The sequence below is a fragment of the Amblyomma mixtum genome, chromosome 2, assembly GCF_055824585.1.
Source record: "Amblyomma mixtum isolate Tamu chromosome 2, ASM5582458v1, whole genome shotgun sequence".
Lineage (NCBI taxonomy): Eukaryota > Metazoa > Arthropoda > Arachnida > Ixodida > Ixodidae > Amblyomma > Amblyomma mixtum.
The window spans coordinates 211810132-211829460 of record NC_143013.1 but is presented as its reverse complement, the minus strand read 5'-3'; the positions used below and the strand labels follow the sequence as shown (position 1 = coordinate 211829460).

The 19329-nt window shown below is 47.4% G+C and overlaps 1 protein-coding gene across 1 annotated transcript in view; it reads right to left on the bottom strand.

The window, feature by feature from the left end:
- Positions 1–19329, bottom strand: part of LOC149362474 (scoloptoxin SSD14-like) — a 46312-nt gene that overhangs the window by 20799 nt on the left and 6184 nt on the right. Inside the window, exons 3-6 of the mRNA XM_089569721.1 lie at positions 8484–8606; positions 7548–7645; positions 4525–4720; positions 1544–1707 (exon numbers count right to left, since the gene is read on the bottom strand). Of these exons, the coding sequence (XP_089425847.1) occupies positions 1544–1707; positions 4525–4720; positions 7548–7645; positions 8484–8606 (581 nt within the window). The remainder of the gene's footprint in view (positions 1–1543; positions 1708–4524; positions 4721–7547; positions 7646–8483; positions 8607–19329) is intronic.

The following is a 19329-nucleotide window of genomic DNA, read 5'->3' as shown; positions in this document are numbered from 1 at the left end:
GATCTCTTGTCTGCACGGCAACAAATATGGGCAAGTGGTCAGCAATCGGGCCACAGCATACACCAGCAGAAACACTGTCATCTACGTAACAAAGCGCATGATCAATCATTGTACTTGTGTTGGTGGTAATACGGGTACGTTAAGTAATCAAATTATGCATGTGGAAAAACTGCAACAGGAGTGTGTAATCACTTTGTGTGTCTGAGGTCAAGTGAATACTAAAGTCACCGACAATAACCATTCTACTCATTTTCCCACGTGACCGAAGGGCAAGGGATGTTTCCAACTTCTCAGTGAAACACGTCAGTGATGAACTTGGGGGGCGATACACAACGCCCATTATTAAGCCACTTGCAAGTTTGATAGAGAGCGCTTCTATAGCATTGTCCCTGACAGAGGCTGCAGACAAAACCTGAAATGGGATGCTATCTTTGACACACATTGCTACTACGCCTCCCCTAGCAGGTGAATCACGTGGGAGAAAGGGTAATATATACCCTGCGATGGAGATAGCCTCGTTTTTTCTCAGCCATGTCTCGCTCACAGCAATTAAAACAAAAGTGCAACTATGGCGCGAAATATATGAAGTCAACTCATTAAGATTTTTTTCGTAAACTTCGGACGTTACAGTGAAGAATCGAAACGGTTTTCCCATTATTTATGAGTTGGTCTATTTGAGAAATACTGTGTCATTTCCTGTTCCAGAACGATACTTTTTTTATTTACTTAATCAACTGTTGCTAAGTCTTCCTGTGAAGCGATGTGTAGGACCGACGACTTCTCAAATTTCCTCATCAGGATTTTGCCTTGACCTACCCAGATGTATTTCTAATCTTTGTCTTTCTTGAGCTTTCGGGCTCTACTCTGTAAGAGCTTTGTTTCTGCCCTATCTGTGTCTTCACCCTATCTGTGTCTTGCGGCGAGGGTGTTAAAGAGCTATGAGCTTTAATTAATGCCGGTTTGCTTCTGTAAGCTCGTCAGCCTTGGTAACCATTTTTAAAAGCGAGTACAAACGCTAACGCAACAACGTAAATATAAGACTAGTGGCCAGCAGGTAAGAATTTTTCAGGCACCATCAAAACGACGGGCGTAAAGTGTTGGTCTGCACTCTTGTGATTTCCACCCTTTCGATTTTTACAGTACGTGTCATGAATTTCATTACTGTGAAAGCTGCTTCAGTGCCCTGTGGGCACCGCGCATAATAATTCTTCAGCCAAAAGCGATACGATCTAACGAGGAACCAAATTATGCGTTTAGCTTTCCACAGACTGAAACAATTTGTTTCTTTCGGTGCTTAATAGAGCACTGGCGCAGACACACTAATGTTCACGTTCCTTCATTCCTGTAAATAGAGTATAAAATCCTTGCACTGTTCATCGCAAAGCTCGTCTAGTACACTGCTTCTCTTGCCAACGGCCAGCTCAACGCAGAGTCGTCGTTGCCGCCGCTATGGAAGAACTATTAAACGGAAAAACAAATTACCCGCTTTCTACGACTTCGTAATGAACGACCCAAACAAAAGGTGAGCAGTTTAGAGGCTTACCTGATTTCGTGACGGCTTCTACGATCTTTGTTGCCAAATCACCTTTGTAAAAGTCATCAACACCTTTAGTCTTCAGCTCTTCAAAGGTACCTGCAAGCTCCTTGTTAACCAACAGTTCACCTTGAAGGAGAGGTTGTTCAGTATTAGGCTTGAAATAAATCTTCCTGCGCAGCAAAAAATACAAAAAGCAGCAGATGACATACAGTGGCGCATTGCGACAAGTGGTTCATCGATCGTCGCGCAATGAGTTTCAGTTTCACCCGATTGGCACAAAAACGCGGTATTTCTGATCTCCCAGCGCACGTAATTTTAACGGTATTCGCTGGGCGTTTAACATTCGTTAGCATCACGAGTTTGTCAATAATGCAGAAGCATTAGATGACTGATCGACACGTAAACTTGGCGTCGCTTAAAAAGTGGCGGCGGTACAGGTTACAGGGTATACGATTGGAAAAAACCATGTGACGTTATCAAAAGCGGCAAAATACGAAATGTTAACCAGTAAACGTCAGTACTAGTAGTTACAACTCCACCAACTACAAAGGAATAGAATAGAATTTTGAATAGAATTGAAAGAGAACTGAAATATAATTGAAGTAGAATTACAACGCTTTCTCATTACCCGCATCTGAGTTCCTTTAGTGTCCCCGGAAATTTTTCGGTCATTTTCTTCTTTTTCATTTACGACGTGATATAAATAGAGAAAATAGATGGAGACAAATAAGAAAATGAAAAATTCTCCGAAGATGTTCTCAGTGGATACAAAATATACACTAGTTCAATCATGGAAAAGTTGGCTGCCGTGTGTGACCTTTCAGTGTACTCGTTTTAGATCAAGCGACTGTGTATGACGACGTCAATATTTTTTGTTTGTTTTTTACCGCGGTCCTCTTCTACTGTTCCATGCTATAAGCAGGACTGTAGCCCTTTTCAGATAACAACATGTGTAACCCCTTTGCATCGCTGGAATCGAGCGCAGAACTTCCCCTATTGTACGCTTCCTAATCGCAAGCGTCGAACCGCGTTGTGGGTGGAGAAGTCTCGATCCATTTGAACAGCGGACAACGTCCGCGTGAGCGTCACTTTATTGCTGTCTTAACCATGTATGAGTAGATGCCACCGGCACCGGGACAGGCTGGCCGAACAAGGGTTCACTAGTACATGTTCCATGTATAAAAAGAAAATTCGGGGGGGGGGGGGGGGGGGGGCACTTTATTGAGCTAAAGTGCGGTGAGTCGAAAGCCTTTCGCATGGTGCTGCTGCGAGGGTCACTGATGTGTGGTTAAGAAGTTAAGTACACAATTGTTTTTGAATCTTGAATGCTGGAAACACTGGAGGCCATTTGGGAGGCATCCGTCTGATTCGACTCCTTTCTCCAAATACTCTCCAGCGTCCTAGACAAGGAGAACAGCGTATGCGTTGGCAGCAAGTAGCGTAGCCATTAGCACGCTCGGCTGCGGAACGGAAGGATGGTGGTTCGAGTCTCATCGTGCACAAAGATTTCTTTTCTGGTCTGACTAGAAAAAGAAGCGTGACACCTCTGCTGACAACCTTCTGTGGACAACGATGAGGCATTAGAGGCTTTCGCCTTAAAACAGAATAACGAGTATGAATAAATACCCTATAGGTGGCCCGCCTTAGGCTTGCTCTTTCAATAGTCAATCTGCTTCTTGCTCTGCAAAATGCTTAAGTTTAGTTTATAATTTATGGGGGTTTAACGCTCCAGAGTGACTCAGGCTATGAGGAACGCCGTAGTGAAAGGCTCCGCATAATTTCGACCACCTGGCGTTCTCCTAAACTGACATCGCACAGTGCACGGGCCTCTAGAATTTCGCCTCCATCAAAATTCGACCGCCGCGGCCGGGATCTAACCCTCGTCTTTAGGGTCAGCAGCCGAGTGCCATAACCACATAGCCAACGCGGCGACCCCAGAACACTTTAAGACTACAGCACAAATTTATGCTCGTCTTCAGAATACTTTAACATGGGCATGAATTATTCTAATACCAGTATACGCAAGGTATATCTGGTATTTATTTACAGAGATAGCCACGTGAAGTGATACGGCTATTGAATGAGCCCTAGGGGCACTATCTCTAGGAGCCATCGTAACTAAAAGACAATCCTTACGGTCAATTTTTCGTCAAAAGCCCGCCGTACCCAGACACGAAAGCAAACACAGCTAGTTCAATGTGGTCAGAATGTTAAGTGTATGACAACGAAGACAGGCAAACTTTGCGAGAGAGTCACAATAGATGGCTAACGAACATCTTCGAAGAACGTGCATTGGCGAAAGCATTTTCAAATTTTTTTCTTCTACTAGTATCTCGTGTTGCCTGCAGGTCTTGTCACCGCTCTTGAAAAGCGGATTAACAGCATTTAAAAACTTGCTCTGCTGTGTTCTCTCCCAGATCAAAAACTCTAGATGAATGCTTCTCTACGAAGATTTTTATCTGGATCTACCAATAGCCTGTTTAAAAGATATCAATGAGCGGCTAAATTTACGCCCTAGCAGCTTTCTAGAGAGAAGTAATAATCTAAATTGAAAACAACGCTTCACATCATAGGCATAACATGTGACAATAAACTTCTCCATGCACTTGGACAAAAATTGGCTCATAGATTTGTTGAGAACACCAGTCGCATGCGCCTGGCTTTTCTGCCCATTTGGCTTTATGTAATACTGCAACGCGAAACCCAAGAAACTCAACTTTAAAACGGCTACAATAAAAACAAAACGTTCCCGCTAAGTGTCATGTTTTTGCCTTGATTGCAATTACTCTAATGCGTCATTAAACTGTGCTTTTCCTAGTGCTCAAGCCTACAGTGCATTTAAGTACGTCTGTAAATTCCCGATCACTGTGGTATGCGAAAAAGCAAATGACCATTGAAAGGATGCGCAATGAACAACAAATGAGACGGCGCAACCACAGAAAGGCTGATGGGGTGCTGTGTAAGTTTATAAAACGAAAGGCGCTTACTTCATCTCAGGGTTTTTCTTGATGTACTCCTGCTGATCTTGAAGCGCTGCAGCAAGGAAAGGTCCGACGGCGATACCGTTCTTGGCGACGTTAATTGCGTAATCGAAGTGGTCGGTGAATTTTTTCTGTGACCCGAATTGCGTCACAAGCGCTTCGTACCCGCGAAGTTCTCCCGGCACAGCCACTGAGAGCCCACCTGCAAATTAAAAATTAGACGTTGGTGGTACCTAGAGGCTAACGAAAAGGGCTCAGCTTAAGTTACGGAAAACACAGCGAGCTATCGAAAGAAAAAAATTATGGCTGAGGCTTAGCTAAGGTTAAGCCTAGTCAGATGCGAAGCATATTGGTGGCTAGGCTTGGTAATACATGGCTTTCCTTGGTTGCATACTTGGTCATTTTAATACAACCACTAGAAGCCTTCGTCGTGGGGGAAGCCAACGGCATGGCTACAGCGGAACGCCGACTAACCCCGAGACGCGCGTTGGGTGAGCGCCTGGATTGCCACGGAAGCCGCGTCTGCCTGCCCGGTGGAGCGAGCGTTTCACCTACACCGAGTGTGAACGCGCGTTCGAAATGCGCGGGAATGCCGCTCGAGGACACTCCGGCGTCTGTGCGATGGCATCGTCACGACGACGTCACGGTGTCACGTGGCGTGACGGCTAGGGGTCCCACGGCGACGGCGCGAGGTGGAGGCCGCCTCTCTCATCCGATGTCACGTTGTGTGACGTCACGGTGTCACGTGGTGTGACGTCACGGTGTCACGTGGTGTGACTTCTAGGGGTCCCACGCCGACGGCGTGAGTGGTAGCTCTAGCAATATGCTTTGCATAAAATATAGGTGCAACGTAAGAGATCGGAAGCGGGCGAAGTGGGTGAGGGAACAAATGCTAGTCAGTAGCATCCTAATCTGAATCAAGAGGAAGAAATAGGTTGGTCAGGGCATGTAATGCGAAGACAAGATAACCGTTGGTCCTAAGAGTAACGGTGTTGATTCCAAGAGAAGACAAGCGTAACAGGGGGCGGCATAAACTTAGTTGGGGGGATGAGATTAAGAACTTTGCGGGGATACAGTGGCTGCAGCTGGCAGAGGACAGGGTTAATTGGAGAAACATGGGAGAGGCCTTTGCCCTGCAGTCAGGCTGATGATAATGATGATGATTACAGGCGAAGGGATGTTAAGGTGCGGCTTCAAGAGTGTTATAAGAGTCAATTTCCCTCGACTCCGTTCGACCCTTACCTGCTGTACAGCTAGTTCGTTTCAATCCAACCGGACCATTTTTTTTTCTTTGCTAGAATCTGCACATAGGAAACGCTTCGAACGCACAGTCTTTGTCAAAAATTTAGAGCCCAGGGGGTTTGCTTCTAAGCCTTGCAGTGGGACTCCTGTAACATTCGTGGTAGTCCGACCCATTGAAGCAGGCAGGACCAGAAATCTTCTTACCTTGAGCAGATTTGGAGCGCTGGAGATGCATTACGAACCAGAGAGTGTGCTTCAGAAGCAAACCCCCTGGGCTCCAAACTTTTGACAGAGGCTGTACATTTATAGCGCCGCTTTCTCTCTTGCTTCTTCCACTCCCTCTTTCATCTCTTCAATCACAGCGCGTTTGATTTGTGTTGATATTTCCAGCGGAAGCGAGTCAACTGTGCGCCTTTCTTTCGTAACAATCAATTTTTTTTTTTCAAAGTTAACGGCTGAATGCTCGACAGTCCGGGGAACATATGCTTTTCTATAATATTTGGTTTCCAGCGTTAAAGATGTAGTTAAATCTGACAATAATGAGTTAAACACTCCTGCACATTTTTTTATTATCGCTAGAAAGTACTCCTTCTTGCCTCAAATGTTTCTTTTGTTGTCATTTTTCACTACCTATTTAAGCTGTACCGGCCTTTGTATGCGATAACTATGATATCAGTATTCGTCACTAACAAGCAAACCGAAGACACCGTAGTGAATAATAACAGCATTTATTAAAAGAGTTCTCAATAATCTTTTCAACGAAGGATACGTTTCACCCGCAAAAACGCACGTGAACAGAAAAATTGGAGGCGAACTTAAGCTCCCGCTTGAGGGTATGACGCGAAAGCGTAATGGGTTAATTTCCCAGTATGGTGAAGGTCATTCTGCACTTTACGCTCACAGGTCCCTAGGAGCCATCATACCCCTCCTGGCGCAGTGGTGAAGCAGTTAAGCAATGCGCCACTGCCCTGCGATGGCAGGTGCTCCCAACGGTGGGCCTTGTGCGGCCCAGGTTGCCCTTTCCGAGCGACCAATCATTAACTGCCGTCTGCCACGGTGGGCAGCTTACTCGCTGTCCGATGGGCAGGTTATGATGACGCCGCACGGTCACGTGACAATGCTGGCCCACCTAGGTTGCTCTCTGGAGACCACCTGCCAGAGTCATGCTCGTGATTTTCCGCTCATAACGCCGACAACGCCGACACCGGATTTTCTGGACAACTGGGCTTTTAACGCTATCACGTTATTACGGCGTACCAGAGTTTTCTCATTTTGTAGTTAAGCCTCCTCCAGACACATGTCATACGGCTTAAACGAATGAGGTTTTTACATTCATTAAGAAATTACGTTTGAAGCAAAAGTGCAGCAAAATATGCAATGAACAAGCCTGACCTATAGCTTTAATTTTGGCTTGGGTATACCAGGCGGCCACGCGAAAGTATACTTTCGCGCTCTCGTAGTTTCATAAATTTCAGACTTTTTCCACTGTGTATGCTTGGCCGGCAGGCAAAATAAATTATGTGTGAAAACAGTGCGCTCGTACATGTAATAGCATATATTCGTGGTGGCTATTGGGTCTTGTGAGGGGTTCGTATTGACGTGAAAGGCTTACGTGTCAGGATTACTTTTACGCACATATGTCAGGATACGTTAGCACCAAATTGCGTAAAACGTGGCGTGAAAATGCATAAAATATAGTTTTTTCTTGTCCTGCTCTATGCTCTGTGATCAGGAGGCTCCCCACCCCCCTGAGCCTGCCGACTTGGATTCTAAAGTGCATCACCCACCTCGGAGGGACTTATCCGGCTTCCCGACGAACATGTCTTCTGTGGCCTTTGAGGGAGCAGCCTCACGGGCAATCAGTGTTTTCACCTTTTTCGTGTCCCTTCATGTGGGAAACACAACAGGAAATGAGTGACTGTTTGAAGGCAGGGTCGTTGCAACAAAGAAAAAATCGCTTCAAAACTCTGTCGTATCAGCAAAGAACGCGACAGGTAATAGCCAGCATATATCCTGTACCCGTTCAACAAACTCTTAAAAGGCACTCTGCGCTTCAGCCCGACAAGCCTGCTCCGTTGATCTACAATTCGCCAAATGCGTCTACCGCGCCACTCCTAAGCGTCGCAAGAGTGACATGACTGGCGTCCAGTACGAGTAAAGTTAACACACAGAACTGCACTGCAGACGCATTACAGGCCCGAGTAAGTCAGGCGCGCTCGGCGCCGCACCTTATGCGTACCGAGGTATAGAGTAAGACACCGGGGACATGCCGAGCTTTGTGCGATTCTCAGAGCGAATGCAAGTGGAACTGTTGGAAATTAGCCAACCGTAGATCTGTCTTACGGCAAATTAACACTGCCTGTGGAATCTTTTGACAGTTTTGGAAGCTAACGTGTATCTAGAACCGTCATTTCCGCGCTAACGTGAGAGCGGGCTTGGTGTTTTGTGCGGGCATCGACTACAGGTATTAATCCGAAAAGAAGGGGTGAGCTAAGCGAAGCGTAGTTTGAAGATGCAAGCCTGCCCGTCCCAATCCTTCGTCTACACTTCTGGCCTGCCAAGAGCGATACCAGTGGTTGAATGGCGCGCACCTGTCTCTGCATAAGACTGTGCAAGCCGCAGAGCTGTGTGGCAGGTTTACTACTGCCCGGTCCACTGCAGTGCATGCATTTTAGCGTGTTTCAGATTCATTTAAAAGCCGCAAGGAAAGCCTCTGTACGTACGCCAGGTAGATCGTAGCGACGAAGCCGCCACCAATGCCATTTGACTCGGGAATTGCGACGCCGTGGCACAGGAGAGTTGCTACGGCTGCATCGATGGCGTTCCCGCCTTTGGAGTACATGTACCTGCGGAGAGGAAGACGGAGGTGGCAGTCACTTTATTTTGGCATAAATTAAGTGGCGCCAGTGAGGTACTCGAGGTAGAGGTGAATTAAGGCTAGCTGGTCTTCCCTTCAACCCGGCTCAAGCTCCGTACGTGTGATCTCGTCCCTAAGGCTGAAGGGAGGCTGAAGCGCAAGGGGACACTGACGCACAGCACCCGACATCACACGGAACGATGTTACTATCGCAACTTTGCTGAACTTATCTTTGCTGCCTAGTTCCAGCCCAGAACCACAATTATACTGGTTTAGTTTGGTTTATGGGGTTTAACGTCCCAAAGCGACTAAGGCTCTGAGAGATGCCGTAGTGGAGAGCTCCCGAAATTTCGACCACCTGGGGTTCTTTAACCTGCTCTGACATCGCACAGTACACGGGCCTCTAGAATTTCTCCTCCAAAGAAATTCAACCAACCACCGCTGCCAAAATCGAACCCGCGTCTTTCGGGCCAGCAGCCGAGCACCATAACCACTGAGCCAGTGTCGTATATCCGCAAGTTGTCGTAATCCCTCAGGAAGGTCGGTTCTTGGTTGGGAGAAAGAATGTGACGTCCGCACCAAAACATTATTCAGTCTATGCAAGGTCACGTGCCCGTTTGGCGAGGAGGAGAACCCCTTCTCGATAAAGCGCCACACCCCACCTGTCACCTCCTCCAGGAAAGTCACCCACCAATTCCGCTTTCTAGCGAGAATGTGTTCATAGGACAAACAGGCCGATGCTCAAATAATCACTTCGGAAGCAAGCAGTTATTAGTAGGTAATTGTCTTTCCCACGACTGTACAGCCCTTTTCGAAAACTACGCCGTGCTAGGCCGAAACGCGCATCAAAGGACTGGAGGAACTATCGATGCTGGAGAAATGACGCAGATCGAGATTAAAATACGCGTGAGTGCTCCGACTGTATATCTGGCAAGGAAGAATCGACTTACTTGGACGCGGTGCGGAGTGTGCACATGCTGTTTACTGCTAAAGTGTGAGTGCAATGAGGCGAAAATGCCGGCGTGTTTCTGCGTGGCCACCGAGTGAAGCCTTCAGCGTCTGCTGCGAGCAAAGCGTGAGAACGGTCCCCCCCCCCCCCCCCTGGCCCCGACAAGAGGAGGAGGGAAAATTAGGGGGAAGAGGAGACGCGGGCGCAGCGAGCGGCGAATGCATTGAGAGGACACGGGACGCTGAAACCGAGTACGCATCAACGGGTCGCCAGCGAGCACACGTCATCATACAGCGCCAAGTAAAGCAAATATGCACAATTAAACAAATGTAGAAGCAGAAAAAAATCATCAGCCAACCTTAAAGCGAGCGATGTAAAGCGAAAGTAATTGGCGCAACAGTCAGACAACTTATTTATTTGTTGTTTGCTTGTTTGTTTGTTTGTTTGTTTGTTTGTTTGTTTGTTTGTTTGTTTGTTTGTTTGTTTGTTTGTTTGTTTGTTTGTTTGTTTGTTTGTTTGTTTGTTTGTTTGTTTGTTTGTTCATACTATTGGTCCTAACTCGGACCAAGATAAAAGAGGCGCTTAAGGAAGGAACGACAGGGCTCAATACGGACAAAGCTGCACATCTCAACATCATGTGCGCTGTTCTGGGCAAAGCTCAGCAAAATGATGCACTCAACAATAACAACATCAACTTTAATTTGTTTTTGTACGCTTCTTCTAGACGGGATCAAAACCGTTTGCAATTTTCCGATGTAACACCGTACTGAGGAAGTTTATTTCACTGTCATGCTGCAGGTAGACAGTAGTAATCTTTGAAGCAGCCTTTACGAACTTTCAGCTCTGTAACGCATCTCCTGTGCTTATTACGAGTAATTCGCAATGGATCATCCTGTAATATAGTTTGTCAATATGTATAAGACCGTTCATTATGTCATAGAACGAGTGTAACCGCTTCTCTTCCCTTCTAAGCTGAAAGAAAGACAAGTTCTCTCGTGCGTAAATCGGCGAAACGTAATCTATCCTGCGTTAGCATTAATACACGAAACGCAAAACACGCCGCTGAACTTGTTACATTTTCAAAGTTAGAATTTTGATATGCGGATGCCATGCTTCACATGAGTATTCCGATATGAGACAGACCAGGACCTTCTATGCAGATAACTTTGTCTGAGAGGAGGCATGTTTAAGCATTCGCCTGATGTATCCCAATTTTTTGTTGACTTTGCCTACTACTTCATAAATATGTGCTGTTCGTGCGAGGTTCGGGGTTACTGTGAAGATTAGACATATGCACTCAATTACTCGGTTTTGCGTATTTCCATGTAGGCTATATAAAAAGTCTAAAGGCTGACTTTTATAGGACATAAATACGGTTTTGTTTTTGCCATTTCCATTCGGCATTTTGCACACATTCATCCATGCTGGACACTGATTTAACGTTATTTGATCGTCAGCAGATTTCACTTCCGTACAAATAAGGAGTCATCCGCGTGTAGTCTAGCTTTAATGGGACAGTGTTCGATCATATCACTGATCGTGTCATAATAAGAGTGGCCCCAGGATGGAAGTCATCGGGGCGAAGTGGACGGTGGACGGAGGAGGTGACAGAAAAATGCGCGGGATATAACAAACCCGCATATATAGCGTTCATTTATTAAGAGAAAGCATTTGACTTAGTGGAAGCCTCAGCACTCACGCAAGCATGGAGGAAACGGGGTGCAGAAGAGTCTGATGTGAAAATACTGGAAGATATACATAACGACTGCACAGCTACCATAGTTCTTCATAAGGTAAGCAATAAAATTCCAATAAGGAAGAGTGTCAGGCAGGGAGACACGATCTCACCAATGCTATTCACCCCCTGGTCAGTTACACAGGCAGAGCAGAACGGTAGGCCTTAAAATTAACATGGAGAAAACCAAACTAATGTTCAACAGTCTCAAAATGGAACAGCAGTTCACAATTGGTAGCAAGGTGCTGAAAGCGGTAAGGGAATACGCCTACTTAGGGCAGGGAGTGACCGCTGATCCGTATCACGAGGGGGAAATAACTAGAAGAATAAGAATAGGGTGGAGCGCATATGGCAGGTTCTCTGAAATCATGAATGGCAGTTTACCAATATCCCTCGGGAGAATACAACAGGTGTATCTTGCCGGTACTCACCTAGGTGGCAGAAATATAGAGGCTAACGAAAAGGGTTCAGCTTAAATTAAGGACAACGCAGCCAGCTATGCAAAGAAAAATGATAGATGTAACGTTAAGAGACTGAAAGCGGGAACAAACGCGTGTCAATAACATCCTACTCAAAATCAAAAGGAAGAAATAGGCTTCGGCGTTGCAAGTATTGCGAAGGCAAGATAACCGCTGGTCCTCAAGGGTTACGGAGTGGATTCCAAGAGAAGGCAAGCGTAGCAGGGGGCGACAGAAAAATATGATGGGTGGATGAGATTAAAAAGTTTGCAGTTATACAGCGGCCGCAGCTGGAGAAGAACATGGTTAATTGGAGAGACATGGGAGAGCCCTTTACCCTGCAGTTGGCGTAGTCAGGCTGATGATGATGATGAGGACGGAGCCCTGTGGCATACCTTAAATAGCTTGTCCTGTCTCGGACTGCTGGCCATCAATGCTCACAACCTGACCGCGGTTACTTAAGAGTGCTGCTTTCTAATCAACAATATTCGTGCAGGCCTTTGTCACCAGCAGGATGACCTACACCCTCCTTCATCTACAATTATACAACGCCCAGAAACTCAAAATTGAACGCCTCATCAGGCAGGCCTACAAGACAGCCCTCAGTCTACCCATCAAAACCTCCACCGACAGGCTACTGCAACTCGGCCTACACAACACGGTAGAGGAATTGACTGATGCCCATAGGAGAATGCAAGGGCTCATACTCGCTTTAACCGGGGCAGGTAGAGCTACCTTAGAAAGGCTCAGAATAAACGCGGACACCCGCCCAATCCAGATCATCATCAGATAGGCAATCACGGTAAAACCATTACCGAAAAACATGCACCCCGTCCACCTCGAATGAAGACGCAAGGCCAGTATGCAAGCCATAGCCAAGAAACTCGAGGGCTGGCCGTACATAGTATGCGTAGACGCGGCCGTTAACCGAACATCTTATAAAGCGTACGCGATAACCACGGAAACCGGGGAAGGCCAATTCGTAGCAAAATGTGACTGTACGCGCAAACTCTTCAGAAGTAGCCGAAGAAGCGGCAATTGCCTTGGCTATTCAAGAGCAGTCACTGGAAATTTTACCCATGGCAGAACATCTCCCGTCTCTTTGCGAATTCTCAATGATTACTCGAAATTCCCAAAGACGTGGAATTGTCTGAGTACCGGCTCGCTCGTCCAACCCGGGTGTAAGGGATCGGTAGTGTACGCGGGGTCATCGGAATGCGTCTGGGGGCGCTCAAAGCGAAGCGTCTCCTTTCTTGGAACGCGGCCGCTCGCGAACGCGCCAGGAAATACGGATGTCCCCCCGCCCCGCGGAACCGATTCGCGCACGTGCTGGCACGAATGTGTATTTGTGTTTGTTTTTATCTTGATTTTAATGTTCTACTCCGCACATGCTGGCACGACCGTGCGTTTGTGTTTGTGGAAAGGGCGTTTTGTCCTAAGGAAGGTGGAGAGCTGGCCATGCTCTCGATAAACCAATCATGTGAGCAGTGCAACATGATTGGAAGCTACCAAGTGTGAACGGGCCTTTAGGGCTTTAAAACCGGGCACCGGAGCCGGAAGCGGGGTTCTGCGCTAAGGTGAGATGATATGCATCTTCGGCTATGCCGAGTAGGGGCCTCCCCTAGTGTTAGCCAGTTCCACCTTTTTGTTGTTGTGTGTCTCTTTGCTGTTTAATGTCTGTATTGTCTAAACTTGCATATGCTGTAAATATCTGTATATAAACATTCAAGTATTCGCCTTATCCCTGCGTCTCATCGCAAGACCGTCTCTGACGGGGCAACCCTGGTGCGAAGATCAAGCTTCAGTCTCCGAGTTAAACCAACCGTCTCTGGCGGGGCACTCCTGGTGCAAGGAAGATAGAAGAACCTGAAATTTACTGGCGCAGTGAAGAAGACTGAAGGCAGGGAGAAAGGCGACGATCAGGCAACAGCAGCGTTCGAGAAAGGACCTGCGGAGAGACGGCGGCAAGGACGCAAGGACCACGGCAGTAGTCCAGCGACGCGGGACTACGTCCGGTCAAGGAAGGCAGCGCGTCGAGAACTCGACGGTCACCGGCGGGTCGCAGCAAGTGACGACAACGTGCACAGGACCAGCGGCGTGCGACAGCTCATCGCAGCGTCCGGTGAAAGTGGCGGTGGACTGCGACGCCAAGGAGCTGGCAATGCGGATCGACGCATCGAAACTGTGAGTTTCCTTCGTCGCATTGTTCACGTCCCTGTGCATGTGTTCGAGCCGGTAGGACAGTTCAGGGGTACAGACGGTGCGGTATGGAGAGTTATCCATGCCGGCCCTCACTCGATGTGAGGTACCAGGTTCAGTTAACGAAGGCGCGCTTAGCGGACCTTCAGGCTCAACTTGCGAAAGTAAACGGAGGAAAGGCGCTGCTTCGCGAGGAAGAACCTCAGGATGTTAAGTATGTCTTGAAGGTAATAGAAGCAAGACGCCAGCAGGTAGAGCTCGAGATCTCTCAGATCAAGGAGAGTAGAAGAGCCAGTGAATCAGCCAGGGAGAACTGCTCCGAGTCCCGAGAGGTGAGGCCGCCTGTGCTGGAAGACAAAGGATTATGCTTGTCATGCACAGGTCAGGGAAACAGCAGAGAGGACGCTGAAAGCAATCACTCGGTATGCGGGAACGCATATTTGTTAGGAAAGGCCGCAAAACGTTCAGGAAGTGAAAACAGGATTCCTGAAGGACGCGGAAATATCACAGCTTTTCCGCCTCCGCGGGCGGCTAGCAAAGAACAGGAGCAGCCCAATTCTCATGATCTAGGGCCAATCGAGGCCAAGGTGTCCGATAACAAACAGGACAGCGGTGGAATGCCTGCAGGCTCTATGAATGAGAGTGTGACCTCCGACGCGGAGCTAGTGTCAGGAGGAAGTCTAACGTTGCCGCAACGGCAGACGGTGTCGGGCAGGTGGCAGGAAGTTCCTCGCAGCGTTAGTGATGGCAGGAGCGTTCCATCCTATAAAGGCTCCTATAAAGTAGGGAGCGGCAATTTCAATGTTTGCCCGAGCAGGAACGGGGCAAATGGCTCTAAGCGAGGCGAAGTGCCAGGAGGCAGGTGCGCGGCTTTCATGTTGAAAGTCGGTTCGTGGAACATTACGTTCCGTGCTGCAGGTCGCCGAATCAAGCGTAGCGAGACCGGCCGCATTGGTATGCTTAGACGGGGCAAGGGCTATGCTCCTTACGCAGCACGCGGTTCGTACCGGCGCGCCAGAGAGCGGGCCCTCAGGTGCGTCGTGTGGTCAGGGGTTTGGACCCATCGAGGACCGGGACGTGTTTGATCCTGGAGGGCACCAGCTGTTGAGTTCTTGCCCCGCTGTGGCACCAGTCTAATGAGCATAGCGGCCATTAGGCGTTAATCGTGTCGTTTGAGACACGTGTTGGCTCGAACGCACACAGGGACACTCGGTGCGACTAAGGAGGCTCACGTGGCTGCTTACGGACCCCATATAAAGTGCGAATGAACGCTCCGGTTGCGAGTGTCTGTGTGCATGTGTGCTCGTTCGCGAGGACGAGTGTGTGCATGTAGGTGCAACTGGTCGCAACGCGACAACGTGGGCTTCAGTCAAGGCGCTGTATTTGATTGTGTGAAACGCGTACTTGAATTTGTGCATTTCGCTTGTTTTGTTGGAGCGCGTGTGCATTTTGCGTCAGGTTTTGTTTGCCTGTGATGACACGATATGTGACTGCTCTATGTACGTCGCCCTCGCGGCGATTTCATGAGTTGGACCGATCCCTTGTAGCTGTAATTCTAAAAGTAGCATTTGGGCCCTTTGTAGAATCTTGGGAAGGGCGTGTAAGGGATCGGTAGTGCACGCGGTGTCATCGGAATGCGGCTGGGGGTGCTCAAAGCGAAGCGTCTCCTTTCTTGGAACGCGGCTGCTCGCGAACGCGCCAGGAAATACGGGTGTCCCCCCGCCCCGCGGAACCGATTCGCGCACGTGCTGGCACGAATGTGTATTTGTGTTTGTTTTTATTTTGATTTTAATGTTCTACTCCGCACATGCTGGCACGACCGTGCGTTTGTGTTTGTGGAAAGGGCGTTTTGTCCTACGGAAGCTGGAGGGCTGGCCATGCTCTCGGTAAACCAATCATGTGAGCAGTGCAACATGATTGGAAGCTACCAAGTGTGGGACGGGCCTTTAGGGCTTTAAAACCGGGCCCCGGAGCCGGGAGCGGGGTTCTGCGCTAACGTGAGATGCTATGCACCTTCGGCCATGCCGAAGGGGCCTCCCCTAGTGTTAGCCAGTTTCACCTTTTTGTTGTTGTGTATCTCTTTGCTGTTTAATGTCTGTATTGTCTAAACTTGTATATGCTGTAAATATCTGTATATAAACCTTCAAGTATTCGCCTTATCCCTGCGTCTCATCGCAAGAACGTCTCTGACGGGGCACCCCTGGTGCGAAGGAACGCTTCAGTCTTCGAGTTAAACCGTCTCTGGCGGGGCACCTCTGGTGCAAGGAAGATAGAAGAGCCTGAAATTTACTCCGGGGAACGAGGCAACCTATCGGCGGAGCTTTGGATGCTAACTGGGACGTCGGAATGACAAGAGACGGCCTTAGTACCAATCGCGAGATCGCTGAGCATTACAGGCTAGAACGGCTAATCTTCCCATCTCCGCATAGAAACCGAACCAAAGATAGATAAAAAATGATAGATGTAACGTTAAGAGACGGAAAGTAGGCAGAGTCGGTGAGGGAACAAACGCGTGTTAATGGCATCCTAGTCAAAATCAAACAGAAGAAATAGGCTTCGGCGTTGCAAGTAATGCGAAGGCAAGATAACCGCTGGTCCTCAAGGGTTACTGAGTGGATTCCAAGAGAAGGCAAGCTTAGCAGGGTGCGGCAGGAAAATTTGATGGGCGAATGAGATTAGACTAATTCGCCAGTCTTTAGGAACAGCATTTTCTCAAAACGATTTCTCAAGAATTGACAACAAATAGAACAACGCATTCAGAATTTCATCGGGACCCAGAGTAGAGCGAACTCGAAATAAAGCACTTCCTAACCCCGCCGCTCTAAGCCATGTGTACCCGGAAATATTTAAACCGGAGTGCCGCAGAGGCGGCGAAAAAACCACCGTAAACCCCATCCTCTGGGACTGTCCGACAGATCACCCGCCATTATCGCTTCAGAGGATCGCGCACGCAGACCCGTGGGAGACTTTGGTGCTCAGCTCAGACCTGGAACCACAAGTACAGGGAGTGACAAAAGCCCAAGAGGTCGCCTAGTCTCCAATGACGGCCATCTAGCAAGATAAACTAATACACTTGTTACTCAAGCCGATAATAAAAGTTTTCAATCCAGTATCACCTAGAAATTGTTTTAGCTTGAGCAGTAATTTTTATGGCGCACTTTATCGAAAGCCTTTGCGGGACCCAAAAAAAATCATGTCTGTTTGCTCTCCATGATCCAAAATCTAGCACAAGTCGAGTGTGATTTCTCGCATTTGTGTAACCGTTGAAAGGCCCTGTCGAAATCCATGCTGAGACTAGCTGCGAATGTTATTCTCGGATAATAACCCGCGGATGTATTCAGAAACAGCATGCTATAGGACTTTATACTCGGTCAATATGAGTGCAACTGGCTTGTAATCTCCTATCGTGAGCCCCCTGCCCCCCTCCCCCACATCCTTTTAATACCCGAATCAACTGATAATTCTCCAGTCTTTAGGAAAAGCATTTTCTCAAAACGATTTCTCAAGAATTGAGAACAAATATAACAACGCCTTCAGAATTTCACCGGGACCCTCAACGGAGAGAGATAGGTCCCCCGTCTATGAGGTCTCTTGAGCTGCTGCAAACTGTACCGGCTTTTGCATCGTATTTAGCGTGGACATTAACAAAAAATTCTTGCAGGTATTACCAATTAAAGACTTCCCGTGAGTCCCACCATGCTCTGAATGTAGTGTGACATTGTTCTTACTCTTTGGTTCCAAATACCTCGAAAACCAGAGTGGCGGCTGTTGTAGAAAATTTTGCCGTATGACATTATACAACTTGTGATTTCATCCCCTAACACAAGTGCACAACTCTGTACTCAGTTTGTGAATGTCACAACATATCGACGAATTTGATGTTCGCCTGTTTCTTTATCTAAGACGTACTTTTTCTTTTGAGGCGGATTATTACCGGTTGTATAACGGTAAAGAACACGTCTATGCTTTGCCTTCAACAGTGCAAAGTTCTTCATACATTTACAGCAACCTTTCTGAACTCTAGCCAGAGGTCACTGACACTCACATGAGTACTGTGAGCGTGTGCCTAGAGGGAACCAAAGTAAAAGTCTTGTTCAGCAGCTGCAGCAGTGCCGTCGGCTGCACTATATCCCAACCTTCATTATTTCAGTCAGCCATACGCAATATCTAGCTACTAACAAGTTTTGTACTGTATAACAGATCACCTTCCTAGTTTCTTTCATTTGTATTTTTGCTGTTTTTTGTGTACTGACATGTGATATTATAATTAGAAACTGTCTGTTAGGTTGTAATCATTCATCCTGTTGTATACCCGCACACTTAACATTGTTGCAGTTATATTCCAGACATTCACGTTATTTGTTTTGTTACTTATATTGTGAAATGTTTGCTGTGTTCGTATATATCATTGCATTAACCCACTCCCCTCTGTGATGTTTCCACCCTGAGGGTATGAATACATACATAATAAATAAATAAAGTCTCTGCTCATTGTTACACTCTTCGTCAATTTTGGGAAAGGTGCTAGTCACAGCCATTACAACTACGAAATGATCAGAAATGCCTGGCAACGCATAAACGTCATATCGCCATTCAGAAACACCTTCCGTTAGAAAAAAATATAAGATCCACAGCAGGACTGAGTACTTTCCTGTGCGCGTGTTGCTCCCGAACCACTTGTTTCAAACTGTGAGTGAACACGAGTGAATTATAGCAGCAGCAGCGTCTTGATCACGCACACCAGGCAGCATCTCGTCCCATCTTACATCAGCAACATTGAAATCTCCAGCAATGATAACATTTCGGTTTTGCACATGCAAATCTCGTAAAAAGTAAATTTTGTTGAACCTAGTAGAATCTTGTCCACAATGATGACATTTCGGTTTTGCACGTGCAAATCCCGCAAAAAGTATTTAATTTTGTTGAACCTAGTAGCCTCTCGTCCACGAGGCTGGCACACTGCGCGAATGATCCTTTGAATGTCACTCAAATAAATTTTACCCTACACAGTTTGCGCTGCAGCGAAAGCGAAAAATATAAAACCGGAAGCTATCATCCTGAAAGCGCATTTTGCTAGCGCATTCATCGCATCATAACACCTGAGCGTCTCTCAATTTTCTTATATTTGTGGAGCGCTAGCTCCTAATGTCTAGCTAATGTGGTTTCCCGATATCCACGACCGCGTCTGCACCAGCGCATCAGTGCTCACGTCACCACCATCACAGGTGGGAAGGCGAGGGGTAGCCGGAAGAGCAAAATACTCGCAAGCGAGCCGAATCTACAGGGCGAGACATCGTGGGGCATCATACGCATGAAACGTGTCGACGCCTAATCACAGGAGTGTTGCGATGGTGCATAAAGACGAGCTCGT